This window comes from Chelon labrosus, assembly GCF_963514085.1.
Source record: "Chelon labrosus genome assembly, chromosome: 3".
Lineage (NCBI taxonomy): Eukaryota > Metazoa > Chordata > Actinopteri > Mugiliformes > Mugilidae > Chelon > Chelon labrosus.
In genome coordinates this window covers 23,383,262-23,400,841 of record NC_140339.1, presented here as the reverse complement: position 1 = coordinate 23,400,841, position 17,580 = coordinate 23,383,262, and the positions used below count along the sequence as shown (strand labels likewise).

Sequence of the window (17,580 nt, the reverse complement as noted above, 5' to 3'; positions counted from 1 at the left end):
TCAAGCCCGTGAAACTAAAATGTTTACAAGCTAAAGTTGCAGGGTTTAAATGGATGAGCTGCCGTCGGTCGGTTGACTCACCACACGTTTAGCCCGTGACAACAGCACGTAGTCCTAATGTGTAAGGGAGCAGCGGCTGGAGTTGATCCGATGGTGACTCCTCCGCTTGACAAATATGTCTGAAACTGTACCGCGCCGTGGTTAACGCAAACAGGACTGACCTGCTCAGCCTCACAGGTGCCTCCCCCTTTCCCCTCTCATCCACCCCTGACTAATATCGCCGAGCCTCTCTCTCGCTCACATTTTACAACTCCGACCTAGCAGCGCTCAGTCGGATCCCCACATTTTTTCCCTCTACTCCGCAGGAACAACCACGGAGACCGGACGCGGCGTAGTCGACGTCAGCTCGGCATGAATGTGTGTAAGACCCCCCCACAACCCCCTTAAAGAGGAGACACCGACTGACAGCGAACGGGATCAATAACACCACAAGCCGTGATGTCCGGTCTTGTGTCGGGGTCCCGGTGATTCCGGAGACGAGGGGCTCGGTAAACTCGGCAGCCACGCAGCCCAAACAAGTAAAAATACAAGCGAGAGCAGACCATAAACTTACCGACGGCTCAACTTACCAGCTTCCGTTTACATCATGCTCGACACGGCTTGTTGTTGCCCACACCGCGGTGTTACAACCGACGACGACACGGCGAAACGACTGAAAAATTGTCAACAGAGAATTGCTGGTTATAAATAGTCATGATACCCCTCCGGTGTACCGCTGAGTGGTCCGTACAAGCCCCAGGAAATACGTCACGGCCGTGGATAAAGTGGCGACGTTAGAGCAACACCTACTTACCGAGCAGCTGCGCTGCGACACCCCCACCTGCTGGTCACAGGCGGCGTAGCACATTTCAACTGACCGAGGCCGCGGCTGGCAGCTACCGAAACATCTATTGATCCCCAGTTGGGAAATTTATTATAGTGGAAACACTAATACATGTCCTGGTGCATGTCGATAAATGTCATCCTAATTGAGAAAATTGTTGTTATAAATTCCCGGCTTTCTAAACCAATTTTGCAGGATGAAGCAAATAAATCAATAAACAAAATAATACATCTTCTAAGCACTCAGTGACCTCAACGTGCTCTGATCCACTGTGTCATGTGTTTGCACCCTGTCATCAAGTGCCTTCAGATGGAAGCTTCGGCATTTGCCCAAACAAACCAGAAAGCCTATTAGGATAATGGACTAGCCGGTCTCAGGTTTTCAGAGAGTTTGTGATCATTCGATTAAACTCAGCTTTAATTAGAAATACGCATAATGTGGGCAGCCAGCCGTGAACCAAAACCTCCCTGGTTTCCATCCATATGGGGACCTGTGTTGCATCTCATTAATCCACCTCTCTCCACTCATTTCCTGTCATCTCTCTATTGGATCCATCTTGAACATGCTGAAAAAATGGATTGAATAATAGCTACTAAAATGATGGGAGAAAGAAAAAACGTGTGTTAAAACTAGTTTGGCACACAACCAGCTGTACGAGATTAGACCACACACCCACTCCAACGCCTGACTTAGTTTAAATTGTAGGATTGATCCAGTTCCTTAAATGTCCAGTCACATAATTATCAAAAAACAATTGACAGGGTTATTGGGGTCAGCATCTTATTGGCACGGTTAGTAGCCCTGAATCTTTGCTTCAGCATTTTCCTTTAATTTACTGAGGCAGGCTGTGACTGCAGGTCCTTGGATCTCATCTAAGAATCTTAAAACATGTCCTGTGATGGAACCGTATTCAAATTCTCCTTAATCCTTTTTAAGAGATGTTTAAACATATGCAGTAATTTTAAGTTATAACTAGCCTTGAACAGTTGGGTGATTATTTGTTGTATTTCTCTTTGAAGTAGACAAACTCATGACAGCCTTGCCAACTGTGATTGGCCAATGTCCATTAGTCCATGTCCATGAATTTAATAACTGAAGGTGTCCAGTTTGGTAATGCCATGAAAAAAGGCCTGCAAGTAGAAGAGAATTCTTAAACAGCAGGCCAGGTAATAACTCATTTGGACACTAATTTTTCCCTTCATGTTTATGTCAGTTTGTATTCTGTAAAACATCCCAGATGTGTAAAAGACACAACTCTATTGTTGGTGGTTAGGAATGGTTGATTAGGAGAGATGTGAATGGCGCATTAAATCAGTTCCTTAATATAAGGGTCATATTAGTTAATTGGAGAGGACAGGGAAAACGATTTCTACTGTCACATCCAGCTCTGCGGCACCTGGTCATGGTTAACCTTATCTTTGTTTTTTTGTGCATTTCCTGTTTTATTTTGAAAGTTGCTGTCATTTCAGACGTTTCACCTCCTCCTTGTGGTTGCTGCCCCTGATTGTTAGCCCCGCCATAAAGTGTGCCCCATTGCTCCCCTTTGTCCGCCAGTTTGTCTTTGTACTTCGTGTCAGAAATGTATCAGCCTGTTCCAAGTGTATTTGGTGCTTTTAATCTGTTCTCTGGGATTTTGTTTTTTCAAGTAAAGACTTTCAATCCAGCCCCATTGTCTTGAGTTGCGCATTTGAGTCCGCCCTACCAAGTTCCCTGTTACACTTGTATCTCTGCAGTGATATTAACACACAGGTCCTACTAGAGATCAGCCATAAACAGATTACTGAGCCGACAGAAGTTAAAAATGGGAGAATTTACGGGTCTGTTATTGAGTCTTTCTACCATTTGTGTGATAGACTTCAGTGTGTAACAGTGCAGTAAAATGTCATCTCAAGTTTGTTTGCTTAGTCAACATCCTGTAAATTCTGGAAAGCCTGTTTAACTGTCAAATGAGCGTTAATCAGTACAGCTACATAGACTGATTTACATTCTGCCAGGCTGATAACTCACATAAAAGTGAAACATGTGCAGCAGAGCGCAAAAATAAATTGAAGGACTAGCACACACAAAAAGCAAAACAGTTCAAAATATTTATTTGAAGTACAAATCTGATGATACCAAGGAGGAGGTCAAAGGAGCTATTAAATGTTGTTCCAGCATTTTAAATTAGTTGCCACAACAAGAGGCTCAGAGCCAGCGAGCATAAAGCGAAGCTGTCTGTGTTCGGAGCAGCTGGAGCCGAGTTTCTCCCTGTGGAAGCAGAATTAAATGTCATTTGTTATGGCCATGCAAATCATATTCACCACTACAAGTATCATGACAAGTAAAAGACTCGATACGAGGAAGGCTGTTAGAAGGAGGTTTGCATTTTTTCCTAAAGCAGCACCTCTCAGCTCCAGCAGGACGTCTCCTTCATATCGAGCTAGTCCGAGAGCATGTCTCTGTTCAGTGTCCAGCTCTGCCCACTGCTCCTCAGTGACAGCCCACGCCTGCTCCGCACTCAGCCATGACAACTGAACTGCACTAAACACCACCTGTCAGACGCACAACCGGCACAAAAAATGTCTGTTTTATTGCCAGGAATGCAAATGAAAGGTGGCAGTGTGTTTCTTTTGGCTTTACACTCCCCAGTTGTTTCCAGAGCAATCCAGTTCCATTTAGAGTTCAGTGATTAGTGAGAAAAAAAAAGAAGTCTCATTCTGTTACATTTTGTGTAGTATTGTCTGAAAATGTCTATTCTTTGTTTTTTGTTCCATTGAATGTCATAAATAGACAAACAGGACATTTCTACCCCATACATTTAGCATAGAGAGCACTGGTTTTGCTAATCCCTCTAAAAATGGCTATAATTTACACCTGAACTTTTGATTTATTGACAGTATATGATGCTCAACATTGAACAATTTAGCGAAAATTTGCCATTCGTGCCACAAAGTGTATCCGCAATAGCTAAATGATGCAGATTAGTTTGAATATGACAGGTGAAACTCACTGCCATCTTTTTTGGAGACATCAGGGCCATAGCTTCAGGAGTGATTCCCTCCACTTGATCTTGCAGCAGAGCTGACAGCGCCATGTCCGGCAGACCCGCTGGACAGGGAGACAAACACTGCAGTCAGATAATTAATGTGTCTCATTTCAAATCACAGGAAGAGTTTAGAGAAACTTTCCTGCTTCACGCTGGAGCCTGTGCCCTCAGGGATACATTTAATTGTACCTATCCATCCAAGAGCTGTCATTTTGTTCTAACACCGTACTCACTCTTTGAAAAAAAACAAATAAAAATAAAAAAAAAAGTTCATCACCAAAAAGTTGACACCTCCAGGGACGTTAGGCTCCACTGTACCTGCCAATGTTCCAATTTCAGTGAAAATCTCTGGTCCCCAAGCACTAGCTGGACCAAAGGCCTCCGGTCTGGACAAACAGCTTGTCAGCGCCTCCATCTGCTGTTCAGTGCAGGGCAGGGACGACTCCCGCAGGAACAGGACAGCCATACTGCAGTTTGAGGGAGAAGATCAGGATGTTATCCTCTTCAGGGAGTCGCAGTGTTTGATTGTTTTCATGAGGTTTGTCTCGCTCCTGTTAGTTAGCATCTGTTTGCAGGTTTGCCTCATATCATTTAATTTATTTCTCATTCTGTAAAGCTACAGGAGGGGGTATCATTACTATTCCTACATTCATAAATGACAAACCCCGGATCAATCAATCCCTCTAAGTGGATGTCATTTGCCTGTGTTTGACATATGCCTGGTTTTGTAATTGCTCCCTTGGATCTATTGGATTAGTTTGGCAATTTGTTTCCAACTTGTCATTTCTCTCATTCTTGCTTTGAAAAGAAAAAAAAAAAAATATGGCTTGAGCTACTGTTACAGCAATGTAGACGTGCGAGTGATCACAAATCAATCATCTGACTGACCTGAGGTTGTAAGGGCTCAGTCTTTTCATCTCTGTGGGATACAGACCACAGATCAGATGGCCAAATGCTGCCAGATCAACAGCCGTTAACTGCTCCACTTTCAGTTTGCGTTTCCGCATCACGCTCAAAATCAATGCTCTCATCTGAAAAGCAAACCCATTAACACTGATTTATAGAAAAATAATAAGTCCATTTCATAATTTTTTCTTTTGGTTTTATATTGGAATGAGAAATTAAAGAATGAAAAGTTAATTTCACCTTTTTAGGGCTCCAGTCTGTCAGTGTGCCCAGATGTGCCAACACACCCAGATCAGTGAGGCCAGCGTCCTGCAGCTCTCTCTCTCCCATCTCAGTCACCACAGAGCCCAGCGCCAGCACCTGATCTGCTCTCAGCTCTCTCACCGGACTGAAGGACTGTATTGAATGAAGAATCGTATCACGACTCAAGCACAGATTATATGGAAAATTATTTCAGACAGGACACAGCATCCTGTTCTTTGTTATTTTTTCTCATTTGCCTTCAAGCTCACATCCTACAGCTATTCTCAGATACTACGTGTCCAATTTCAGTCACATTTTTTGGCACATTTAGGATTGTGTTGTAAAGATTTTAAGATATGTCTGATGAGGAACATCTCTTAACTGAGACAGAAATGCTAGGCCACAAGCCAGACAGTGGAGAACTCAGAACGTATTGTTCCTGACTGACCCAAATAGTGTCTACATAATCCATGGCAGAGAACATGTTGTATTTCTACAAGTCTGGAGGAGAATAACACGTGCAGATGTCTTGAGGGCAACAGAAAAAGCAAAAACCAAATGAATAAATCATGCGCTGAGGCATTGTGGTGTTTTGCAGGCGGACTTTTACTGACCTGCCTCAGTTTCAGCCACAGTGCCCTGCGCTGATCAGAGCTCAGTGAAAAATCCTGACCAAAAACTTCTACACACTGCTTCAGCTCCTCCTGAGGCATGCGGCTGAGCTGAGTGGATGTCCAAGCTGCGGGAAATGTCCCTCTAATGTCTGCACAGCTTGGGACTGGTACTGCTTGGAAACACAGGTGGTAGAGTCAGTGAAATGATACATACAAACTAAACATCCAGAAATAACTGATGCAAGTCCCATTTGCACTAAACCAATAACTGCTAGACATAACAGAACTAGTTTTTTTTTTAAAAATGCATTAGATGCTTAAGGTATATTTACTCAACCTTTTGCCCTCCTGCTCCGGGCTTTGACAATTCCTCGAATGAGACTCTGAATCCGTTGACTCTGGCGATGCTGGTCCACACACTGAGTAATGCAGACGCCTCCAACCACACTGTCCTCCCAGCGCCTTTGGGCCACCAGGACCTGCTCCACTAGGTCTTTACTCAGCACTGTCTATACAGTGGAAACACAGATTATATGATCATGCTGGTCAGGATATGTCTTAGAAAACCAGTGAAAGAGAAATTAATGATTTGGAAGGTTAGATGATTTGGGGCCCTTACCAATGGGATGGAGTTAATCTGCTTTGTTGAAAGAACAAACACCAGCCTGCCCAAGAGTTCAACATCCCCAACTTGCCACGTGGATGGCTCACTGGTAAACAAACACACATATATAATCCATGTCCTTCTGAAAGGTCAATTCTGGGAATTTCTTATCAGACATACATATTGGATGACTCACAATCTGTTATTTTCTACACTGTGATGTGGGAGATGTTTTGTTTCTTCTGACTTCTGCTTTTCGTAGGTCAGTATATTATACATACAGTTTCATTTTTGCTAACACTTTGGTTCTAGGGATTGCAACGTCCAGCAATAAATCATTCGTGCCACCTCTTTGCTCTAGATAGAAGATGAACTGCCATGAGATTATGGTTATAGGATAATTCCCAGTTATTCTGGTGTTTAGTGCCAGCACGACTGTTTAATGGAGTGACATAAAAATGAGATTTCATTCATGTACCCTTTGGGATGAATTGTAAAATCTATACAATTATTTTTAACTTTTCATTTAGTGCCATTATTAGATTGAAATTGGTTTAGATGTGTTGGTTTACCCGAGCAGGTCTTTTTGAGTGACCAGGTTGCTAATATCTCTCAGAGCCTCTTTGGGAAGGCAGAAATTTCTCATCTCCTCCAGCCGCAGAGCCAGCGCTCCTCTGTCCACCAGAGCCAGACTGTCTCGGTCCAAGAAAGGCAGCAAAGGTCCAAGCGCATCCAGAATGACGCCATCAATCTGCACCTCAGCCAGAGAGGAGCCCTGTTAAGCACCACATGCAGTACAGAGAGTGAGTCTGAGAACCAAGATTTCATACCGATATGACTTCACTTGAAAGCATTTGAGAGGGTGAAAAGGGTTATGTTCTTTTCCTTCTCCTCTTTCTCTCTATATCTGCTTACTTGAGAATCCTGGACTAGCACGTACTTTGTTCTTTCTGCCCCATTAAAGTGTTAAAACAAATCAAATCATGACTCACCATCACTGACGCAAACCCCTGATTAACCAGAAATAGCATCTCCGAGTTCCAGTTAGCTCTGAATTGTCATGGCTGGCTGTTTATCATTTTAATTACCCTGAAGTTAACGTAGGAGCTCTATCTCAACTTAATGATGTCTATAAATTACTGAATTAGCTGGTTTCAGATCGCACTTTTCCACTCAAAACATACTGTGGCATGTGAATAAATGCAGTATTTGTATAATTCCTTTTGGCGTTTTACCAGCTCAGTGACAGCCTTCTCAGCTAAATTTGTCTGTTTATAATGAGGCAGTGTGAGGAAATCCTCAAAGTGAGCCTGAATGTGGTTGAGAATGGCTCTGAAGGATGCATTAGAGAGATCCTCTATCATCGTCACTCTGGAAAAGAACAGAGCAGAGGTGTAAGTGTAGTTATCATTGGATAGACTGCGAAATATTTATGAATAGAATAGAATAAAATGCGTCATTAATAAGAAGATACTTACGGCAAAGTTGCAGCAAACCCAGCACTTAAAGCACTGATGTCGAGTCCAGGTTGTCTCCTTAGTTCCTCCACTATACACTTTCGCTGGTACCACAGTCAAAACACATGTGACATGGTTACAATTAAACATAGATTTTCACTTGTTATGGAAACATACATTTTCATGGCTCCATATCAGTGGCTAAGATGAAGAGTTCCTCACCAGAGCAGGCCTCGTGGCTCCAGGCAGCTCGCTAACAAACTGAAGCAACTCTTCAAAATCTGTATCATTGGCCCAAAGCCTCAAAACACCACAACTCATGCCACCAGCAATACGACGCAGAGCCCTGCAAGTGAACCAGAGGTCATTGTTTAAACTGTTTATTCAGGGAGTACCTGACCTGAAAATTAAAGCATACGTGTGTGTTTTGCTTCAGTTTTGAGGCAAAATGACTTATTGGTTAAAAGCATGCACATGAATGTTCAGTAGGTCCAACCTCACCTTACTGACTTGCTGGTAATATTTTTAACTTCAAGGATCTTACTGAACAAAAACTGCGCCTGTGCAGAAAAGAGAAGCTTCAGTAAGGATTTTGATGATGTTTTCCTTGAAACGAAGGACTAAAATAAATGTAGATATTTTAAGTGACCAACCATACAAGGATAATTTCCAGGTTTCTCCTATCAAGTTGTTTTTCATACTGGCCCGAACTGAGTGAGTAAAACGGTAAAAGTGTACTCTAACGTCTGTCAGCTAAAAGATACAAATACATCTTTAAGATAATTTTTAGTATTTGTAAAAATAAGAGTATTTTTGTTGCTCATGGTGGGAAATGCTTGTGAGCATTGCACACAAGCATTTCACCTGCACAACGTTAAAACCTTTACTCAACAAACTGAATCCGTTGTTCTGCTTTGTAAATGCAGTTAAAAAAAAAAAGACCTTTATTTAAATGATATTTTAGCATGTTAAATTAGATTAACTTTACATTAGATTAACATGAGATTACTTGCTTGCCTACTAAAGTGGCCTCAAAGTTTAGTTACACATTAGAAGAGTTCACTTGTACACTGTGTACTGGTTTGTCTAATTTATATTGAACACTGAAACTACTTAAGCATAAAATTTAGGCCTTAATATTCAGTGTCACAGTACAGTAGACAGAAAGTGTAAAGGGCACTCTTTATGAATTTGACTTTGGTCTTGTTAGACTGAGAACAGGTGGTGAAAGCAGGCTAATACAGTCCCGGCTGTGACAAAATCCCTTTAAGGTAGCCATTATTAATTTATGCTACACTCCTCCACACTATTGTACTACATCCAAACTAATTAGCTTGATGGCAGCTGATGTGAATGGAGTATTAATATCCTGAAAGGCTCGTCTGAAGCATATCCAATGAGCTGAAGATTAATAGGAGCGAAAACCTAAGCTGGTAACAATTTCTTCCTTAGTAAAACTAGCTTTTGTTGTTGTATCAATGCAAAGTTTAACAGCACACAAAAGTAGATTAAAGTAAAGTGTGCACCTGCTGTGGCGACCAGTGAATGTCCCTGTACGTGCTGATACCTCTCACAATGGTTTCTCCATCCATGGCCTGCATAAGCTTCCTCAGAGGGACAAATGGTAAAAGACAGTTTTCCAGCTGAGTGACATTCCTCAAGTCTCTGAGTAGAGCCTGTTGACATGTAATCAAAACACTTTCAGACCCAGAAACAGTTAACAACCTTTTAAGAAACAAAAAGTAGTACTCCGTGGAGCCCATATAGTTTCAGATTAGACATTATTTGTTTGTCTCAATGTGATATTTTCTAGTATGTTTTAGGTTTCTGACACAATCTAATGTAGCAGTGATGATGAGACTCATGCGCTGCCAAACACATTATCCAATGTGTCATCTACAAGTGACTCAACACAAGAGCCCATTAAACTATAAGAAATACGATAAGAAAAGTGAGAAGTGATACACTTAACAAAGAAACAAAGCACTATCACCTCCTGCATTGCATTGTATAGCATGGCTCTGTGGCCAGGTTCAAGCTCAGTTAGCAGCGTCCTCCAGCATTGGCAGCGGGCCGCTTCACTGATCTCAGTCCACCGGAGGTCTGTGAGCACAGCAGGGGACAGGCCAGAGAGTAACGGCTTCAGCCTGCACAGTTCCTCCATGGTGAGCTGGCAGGAAAAGAGAAACATGAGTGTGAGAGCGCAGTTGGCTGGAATTCAGCTGAAATATTTTTAACATGTTTACTTACGTTGGTGTCCTTTGAAATCTTGGATAATAGCTGAAATGCCTGAGGAGAGTTTTAGAAAGACAACCGCACAAGAACTCACATTTCAAGATACTTCACAAAGGTCACATATTTCATCAATGCACATCCTCCTCTTGGAAATATTTCAGCCAAGTTTAACTTTCTTTTCTGTGAAAACGGGCACTGCATGAATGCTCCACATAGCATCTTAGAGAAAAAAACTGTAGGTCAATGTGACAACTTAGAAACATTCATGGAAAATAAAACTATTTCTTAACATTTACAGTTACATGAACAGGAGGAGACAAGAGAGAAAAAAAATAAAACATATGAAAAGAGTGGTAAGAAAACACTGCTGACCTGTGCCGGATAGTATCTAGGTAATCCTGGTTGTGACAGGACTTCCAGGAGTTGTTGTGTGGGCAGAGACAGCAGGGATGAGGCTCCTAACTGGGGCAGCAGACCACTGAGAGCAGACAGCTCTGGAGAAGCCATGCTGCTGACATTCAGGGTCTGAACTGCTGGTATCAACCAAGATGACAACTACCCACAAAGCACGGTTAAACAGAGTTAGTCAGACAGTTAGTGAAACAAACAAACTGTAATTCGGGATGATAGTGTCTTGTCCGTGCCCCTCACCCTGCCACGGGCACTGATGAACCCTTTGGACATGCACTGAGACAGATGCTGCCAGAGAGCAGATGACACAGCTGGATCGTGGAGATATGGATCCAAGTCTGCTGGATCCAGGTAGCATGCAAGTACTCCTAATCTGCAAACACATTATTCTTCACCTTTGTTATTTTCAATAAAAGAATAGCTTTTCATACAAGCTTTCCATAGAAAGAGCATAATGTAGAAGTGAATGCTAAATATCAGAACACATTGATACACATGTGCAGCATAAGGAGGGATTAGACATGCCTCTCATACCTGGCATAGCATCATAAATCAATATCTAAACACAACTCTGGCCTGATACTCTAACCATTACTTATAGACTATGAATATGTCCTTGCAAGTTTCTGTTCAGTCTGGCAGCTGGACGTCCTCTGCAGAAACAAGTCGGAAACTCTCAAGAAAAGAAAACAACTTTGTAAATAGTAAAGTAACGAAATGATTTAACACTTTCAATAGATCACAAGGATGTACACCGTGTAGTTTGGTGAGAAACAGCCTGATGACCTTTAATAATCATCAAGTGCTGTAAAGTCACTTCGGATGATCCAGACAGTCCGTACTTCTCAGGGATTTCAAGTGGTGACAAGAATGGATAACTGTAAAGTCTCTAGGTCTCACCTCAGAACGTCATCACTGGTCAGATTTTTCTTCTTACTGAAGAGCGTCCGAAGCACATGGCGCCCCCTTACACCATCCAGACTGCTGTTGCCTAGCAACTCCACCAAGGGAGCGAGCTAAAGAAGACAGAAGATTAAATGTTGAAACAAGCTAAAACAAAAGTCACTACATATCACAGGGTGACAAATTAAAGCTGCAATAAAACAGAGGGTGGTAAGGCTAGTGTTTGGTGGCCTGATTTTAACTCACTTCAGATTTGTGCTGTGAACATCATTTCATATTATTCTTGTGTCTTATGCAGAGGCATATGTTCTATCCTCTCATTTATTTAGTCTTTCCTCTAAATCATACCACATCGGAGATCTGTGACAGAGATGAAGCAGTTACAGAGAAAGCTTTAAATCAGTGTAAGTCGAACCTGGTGCGACGTCAGTTGCTGAAAATGACTGATTGGGAGGTACGGCAGAAGGGGGAGGATGGAACTGAGAAAGTATGGTGGCCACGTGGGGACATCACCCACCACACTTGACTGCAGGAGTCTTTTTACAAAGGCCTTTTTCTGGAACGATTTCATACCAGAGCTGTGGTCACGAATGGCTGTCAACCTGCAGAGCAGTGCAGAAACTGTTAGCATCAGAGGAGTGAGGAATTTTATATTAAACATGATCATTTGTTGGGTACGTGACTCACACACTGTCATTGACAATCAGGGAAGCAGGGAAGCTCATTATGTCAGAGACAGACATGAAGGGAATGAACTGAGAAAGGTCCACAAACAGCTCTGGGGTCACTCGGGGGAACTTATGGATGAAAGCAGCTGTCATTGTTTCCATGGCCTGCAACTCTTTTTGAGAGGCCTGCCAGAGAAAACAAAACAACAGGACGTGAATGGATGTGTGTTCTATTTGGCCCTCTTTAACTATGCATGGGCCGTGACATGCATTCAAAACAATTTGATACAACACAATGCCTTATAAACACCAATCAGAAGTACATCACACAAAGCACAACACAGTCCCCCCATTCATTTGTGATATATTACCCTGTCAGATAGCTTCATTAAAAAGTGAAAGTGTCATAAATATAAAGCCAACACCGTGCTTAGAAAGAAGCCCAGGAACAAACCTGGCTGGTTTCAACCTGAAGCTGGTCCCAACTTTGATGCATATGAGAGATAAATCTCTTCACTGCATCTTTTTCAGCAGACATCACAAGAGTACGAATACTGTCTCTTGGCATCTGGAGGTACTCCTGGTAAGATAAAGTGAATCACTTTAATCTAATGTTCAGTGAGCGGATCTGTTGTGAAATGTTAAACGTGAGTATGGCTGCACAGGCCATTACCTGCAGCAGAACCCTGAGAGCAGATGAGTTGTCATCCTGCTGGATGAGGTCCCACAGGACAGGCTGATGTATGTGCAGAAACAGATTATTCACTCATTGTGTGTGTGAGAAATAGATATACTGTATGTGTGTATCAGTTTGCTGTATCTTACACTGAAGCAGCTCAGCAAGTCTTCTTTTAGAGTTGTATTCTCCTCCCTGCGCAGGAAGACTCCCACAGTGTGAAGAACGCTTGTGGAGGCTTCTGGGTGCAATGAGGCCCAGGATGTGTTGTCAAGGAGACTGGAGAGAAGGATAGCCTGACCCAGGCCTTGTCTCGCCTCTCTTTCTCCTTCATCCAGGCCTGAAGAGAGACCCACCATGAAGTCCAAGACTCGCAACACATACCCCAGCGCCACTAAAAACCCCTGACGGTCTCCTCCCTCAACCTCACACAGACTCAGTTTATGCAGGACATCCATCAGCAGAGGAGCTGGGTCCACACACAACTGTGATGTGTCAAACTCATACGGCGCTGGGAGCATGTCAAAAAACCTCTGCAGGAAGCATTTCCTACTTTCCTGCTCTGCCTGCAGATCAGCACAGACATCCACTAACAGAGGCTTCAGTTTTAACAGCTGGTGGTAGAGTGTGGCATTCAGACAAATGTACTCTCTCAATCCATGTGTGTGTCCACAGAGCTCCAGGAGGGTGGAGTTGGTGAAATTATGCACAGTCCACTTCCTGTAGTGACAAGTGTCACCATGGGAGTAGTTTTGCATCTTGGAGCAGTATGCTGCAGCCCAGCTGCCCTCTTGTAAAGACTGGTGTGAGTCAGGGGACTCTCTGCCGCACAGAGCTGACATCAAGACTGAGTTGTTGGGCAGAAAGCAGTCTCTGAAAGCCTGGGCACTGAGTGACCTGCTACCCAACTGAGTCAGACACTCCTCATTGAGTCCTGGACTCTCGATCGGCTCAACTGAAAGCTGCACACAGAGGTCATCTATACTTGTGTGGTTGAAGAAATTATAGTCTTTTGTTAATGCAGCCTGCAAATTAGAAGAGAGAAAATAGTTACCATGTATTCAATGGGAATTTTGTGTAAAATAAAACACCAATGTACAGAATTGTTTAAATACAGCTGGTAGTATGTCTTCAGTGTTGTTAGCTATACCAGCTTCATAGAAAGCACTCAAATGATCACTCGTCCAAAAAGGGATCCATTACCTGATGGGCCCTCTGCAGCCAGAAAGAAGAGTTGGCACACACAGTGTTGTTGAACTCATGAGCGAAGAACTCACTGCAGACATGAACCCAAAGGAAGTCTTCCTCAGCAGCAGACAGATACCAAGCTGCATCAGAGCATGTAGCATGCAGGTCGAGCCCCATCTGAGCCATTTCGGGATTAACTGACCCATTTTCCCCTTCGAACAGTTTGCAGTACAGGAAAACGGTAAAGTTGGATACGCCAGTCAAGCCTGGGATGGACTCATTACACGCTGCTTCCAGGATTTCTGTAGAGGTGATATACTCCATCTCTTTTTGCTGGTTGTTTCCGTCTCCTATCAAGCCTGTTTGTAAGCGGGTCAGCTGGGAGTTGAGAGATGCAGTCGAAAGTCCAAGGAGGCGTTTTTGTTTGGAGATTCTCTGTGAAAGGGGGGCTGTTTTTGGAGATGACTGGAGCGGTGTCTGTTGTGACCTTACTTCATCTCCTTCAGTGGAGGGGCAGGACAGGAATGGGAGTGAGCTTGGGAGACCCTGGGAGCTAACACCCAAAGCTTGAGTGTTCCACATCACATTATGTCTTATCCCCCTATGAATTGACAACAGTGGTGGAAATGTGAATCTATAAAGCTAATCATTTAGCGTTGAATATGTAAATGCCATAATATTGTCCTAAAATATCTTACCATAAGATCAGCTGTCTCAGGTCGCCTTCAAAAAGATCAGTGAAAAGCAAATATTATTCGGAAATCAAAGTGAATGAGCACATGACAGCTCCTGCAGTATACAACTATGGCTGATGTAACAGTGCAGCTCGGTTAACAATGCCCAAGATATAATGTTACTGACATCAATGAGAGGATAAAGAGATTAGCCGGGTTAACAACAGATGCTTTCACTGGCCAGGGTGATTATAAAGATTTTAAAGCAGAGTCTTCCACTGTCACGTTCTCTCCTGGATCCTCTAGGTGAAACTGAGGCCACGTTAATGAGATTTCCTTTTCTTTGTTAATGACATCAGATATGATCCAAACAATTCACTTCTTCGGCTGATTCTTAGTAAATTCCATGTTTTTCTCTGACTCATTCTCTGAAGCAAACATCTGAATATGAGTGCATGCACACACACAGGCATCTGTCATGTGAACTATAATTGGCGGTGGCGCTTTCCTAATTATTTCATAAGTTTATAATCAGATTGTGTGTATGCATGCTGACTGATGCCTGTTATCCTTGGGGATGACTTTGATGAATGAGCTTTCTGTCTAATGATAAAAAGTTTATGTTTCTAATGTTTGTTCAGACAACATAGGGACCAGTCTTTCCTTTATACTCACCAACTGAGCACCGGCCCTGAGTGTTGGGCTGTGGCACGTCCACCAGGCTGCTAACATCATCAAGCAGCGCCATGGTAACTTGTGACACTTTCTCCCTCAGGTTACCATAGACTGAACTCCCCACCCTGTGCAGAAGACCCCTTCTTAGCCCATCCAAACTTTGTACAAGAGCTAAATTTTTCTGTGCCAAATGGCCTCCTCGCTCTCCTCCACTTGAACGAGATAAAGCCTGTAGCAGTAAACTTTGCATGGAGTTGGGCTCAGCCTCTGTAGCTATCATATCCTCCACTGATGCATTGCCAGATAACCCATCCTGCCACCTGGCCTCAGGGGGCAAGCTAAAGGGTTTTAAACGTCCAAATGCGCTCGAGCTCTTAGTGTGTTCAGACGCTTCCCCTGCTGGGTGTAAACTGACCACAGGCTTCCAGTTGCGTGTTTCTAAGAACTGCAGCAGCTGCTGAAGCCAGCTAACACTGAAGGCACAGTCATTACGTCCCTTTAGAGCACAGATAAACCCCTGCAGGCCTGCGCTGGCCTGCCCATACGTTCCACTGACCAGAGCCTGAAGCGTAGCTTCCAGCACAGCGCTCACTGTCCTCCAGTTCTGAGATAAGAAAGTCAACATGGGCTTGTGGGGCTGACGCTCTGACAAAGTGATAAGACTCTGCAGAAGTCCCAAGAACCAGTCCCAGTGCGGGCTGCCCCTCAGGGACAAAAACCAGTCCTGAACTCTGATGCTGGGTCGCGGTGGCACCCGGCCATTCCACTGGTTCAGTGCAACATTCCCTTCAGACTGGAGGAAGAAATGCAGCACCTTCTCCCACAGCTGCTCCTCATCTGGCTCCTCCGGCACCTCCTCCAACTCAGCACCCATCTCTTGGAGGTACAAAGAGATGTTGTAGAGGAAACCAGATAGACGGTGTCTGTCAATTGGCTTTTTTAATGATGGCAGGCTCTTGCTGGGAAGTAGACCAAGAGTTTTTAAGCTCCCCATGATATTCCTCACCCAAGTGGGCACAGACTGGTCCTTGTTGGTTTCTGGAGGAGCTCTCTGTGCATTTAAATGACTTCTTTTACTCCATTTTGAAATGATCTCCTTCAAAATAGCGTTGTTCTGGTCCTCTTTACCACCTCCTGTATGAGTGCCATTAGAAACATCTTGAATTAGCACTGTGTAATAAACAAGCAGTGGCAAACTTACAAGTGGTGTGTTTTGGTGGAGTACTCACCTGTCTGCTCAGGGGTTCCTTGTCCGAGTAAAACAGCGCAAACTATGATGCTTGTGAATTTAAGAGTGCCCATCCCTGACCCTTTCTCTGCCATCATCATCTCATGCCAGCGTGACAAATTAATGTCACATCTTTCTCTTTGGTCCCTTCTTCCTGTTGATTTCACAAAAACCTTTAAAGTGATGTGATGGACTCCAGGAGTAAAGTATCTCAGCGCAGAGGGAGCATTAAAACTTAATGACTGGCTACCACTTCACATTACCACTTTCCCTGCACGGTTACTAAAACAAGTATGAGTAATGTAATTAAGTTTTACAACCTATGAGACTGAACAATTAAACGTGGATACAAATGTGATGATCAAAGAGAGTCCATGAAAACTCATGAATGTAAACTAGACTAAATACGAGATGCAGATTTTTAAAGTGATCCTGTTTAGAACAGGAAGATATCTCTGTGTTGGCTAAAACAACTTCTGTAAATTTAAAACGTTCCCAATGCAGAAATAAGAATTTTTCAGAACTCACCACCAGTTACAATCCATTCATGTCTTTAAATATCCTCTTAAGTGTTTGCCAGCATCCCCCTAAGCCTAGCGGTTTCAACGCATTCTGCACTGACCTCTTTCTAAGTGGCCCTCTCTATTTCACTATCACTCTGACTTTCTCTACCTTTTGCTCTCCTTCTGCTCCCCTCCCACCAGCGTCCTCTATCGCTCTGTTATTTTAACTGTCTGGAGCTCTTGCTTATTGTCTCAGGGCTTTAGGTCGGCTTCATATTTCATCCCACAGTATGTTACCATCAATGTACGGATAATGGGCATGGCGGTGTGGTTAAGCTTGGGTACACATATAAAAACATCACTCACATTTGCATGTGCAATATAATGTTTTCACTGTTCTCAGTTTAGTGTTTTGGACCATGAGGCTACAGGAAGGTCATAGCACTCAGCTAGGTGCTCAAACAAGGTGAAAATCTGGATCATGTTAATCACACCCAGGATGTCTATCTATGTCTCCCCCCCTGACTAATTCTCTATTGAGCTGGGACTCATCTTGTAACAGGGTGTAGTCTTACCAACTGAGCTGTAGCAGCAGGACTGAGCAGGCTGTCACTGTTTGGACACATTTATCCCTCGGTCAGGCAGACATACAATTGAGCCCTGTGCAAGGGCACAGCGGCAGGCTCC

At 43.4% G+C, this 17,580-nt stretch overlaps 2 protein-coding genes across 3 annotated transcripts in view; both read right to left on the bottom strand.

The window, feature by feature from the left end:
• furina (furin (paired basic amino acid cleaving enzyme) a) overlaps nt 1-2,264 on the bottom strand; it is a 74,728-nt gene extending 72,464 nt beyond the window's left edge. Inside the window, exon 1 of one of the 2 annotated variants that reach the window (XM_084541182.1) lies at nt 630-2,264. The gene's annotated coding sequence lies outside the window, so the exon portion shown is untranslated. Of the gene's footprint in view, nt 1-81; nt 217-629 lie in introns of those variants that run through there. The other variant, XM_084541183.1, reaches the window with a different exon arrangement.
• Nucleotides 2,265-2,956: 692 nt separating this feature from the next.
• Nucleotides 2,957-17,548, bottom strand: LOC311485915 (stereocilin). Its single transcript, XM_084541612.1, has 29 exons — nt 16,392-17,548; nt 15,163-16,296; nt 14,512-14,536; nt 13,829-14,414; nt 12,775-13,650; nt 12,623-12,685; nt 12,404-12,529; nt 11,969-12,135; nt 11,697-11,883; nt 11,279-11,394; nt 10,619-10,751; nt 10,340-10,522; nt 9,983-10,021; nt 9,726-9,902; nt 9,259-9,408; nt 8,234-8,292; nt 7,955-8,078; nt 7,754-7,836; nt 7,511-7,646; nt 6,848-7,050; nt 6,291-6,381; nt 6,009-6,180; nt 5,672-5,841; nt 5,055-5,210; nt 4,797-4,939; nt 4,227-4,375; nt 3,873-3,970; nt 3,267-3,414; nt 2,957-3,130 (listed from the first exon to the last, which is right to left on the bottom strand). The coding sequence occupies exons 1-29, from the start codon at nt 16,489-16,491 to the stop codon at nt 3,042-3,044; spliced, it is 5,883 nt and encodes a 1,960-aa protein (XP_084397738.1). The 5' UTR covers nt 16,492-17,548; the 3' UTR covers nt 2,957-3,041.
• Between the last annotated feature and the right edge of the window lie 32 nt (nt 17,549-17,580).

Excerpts from the sequence above, each read along its gene's own strand:
- LOC311485915 (XM_084541612.1), bottom strand. The coding sequence starts at position 16,491 with ATGATGATGGCAGAGAAAGGGTCAGGGATGGGCACTCTTAAATTCACA. Across the intron at positions 14,537-15,162 it reads TCAGGGCCGGTGCTCAGTTG|GCGACCTGAGACAGCTGATC; the intron begins GTGAGTATAAAG and ends ATCTTTTTGAAG. Across the intron at positions 13,651-13,828 it reads GGCTGCAGAGGGCCCATCAG|GCTGCATTAACAAAAGACTA; the intron begins GTAATGGATCCC and ends TCTAATTTGCAG.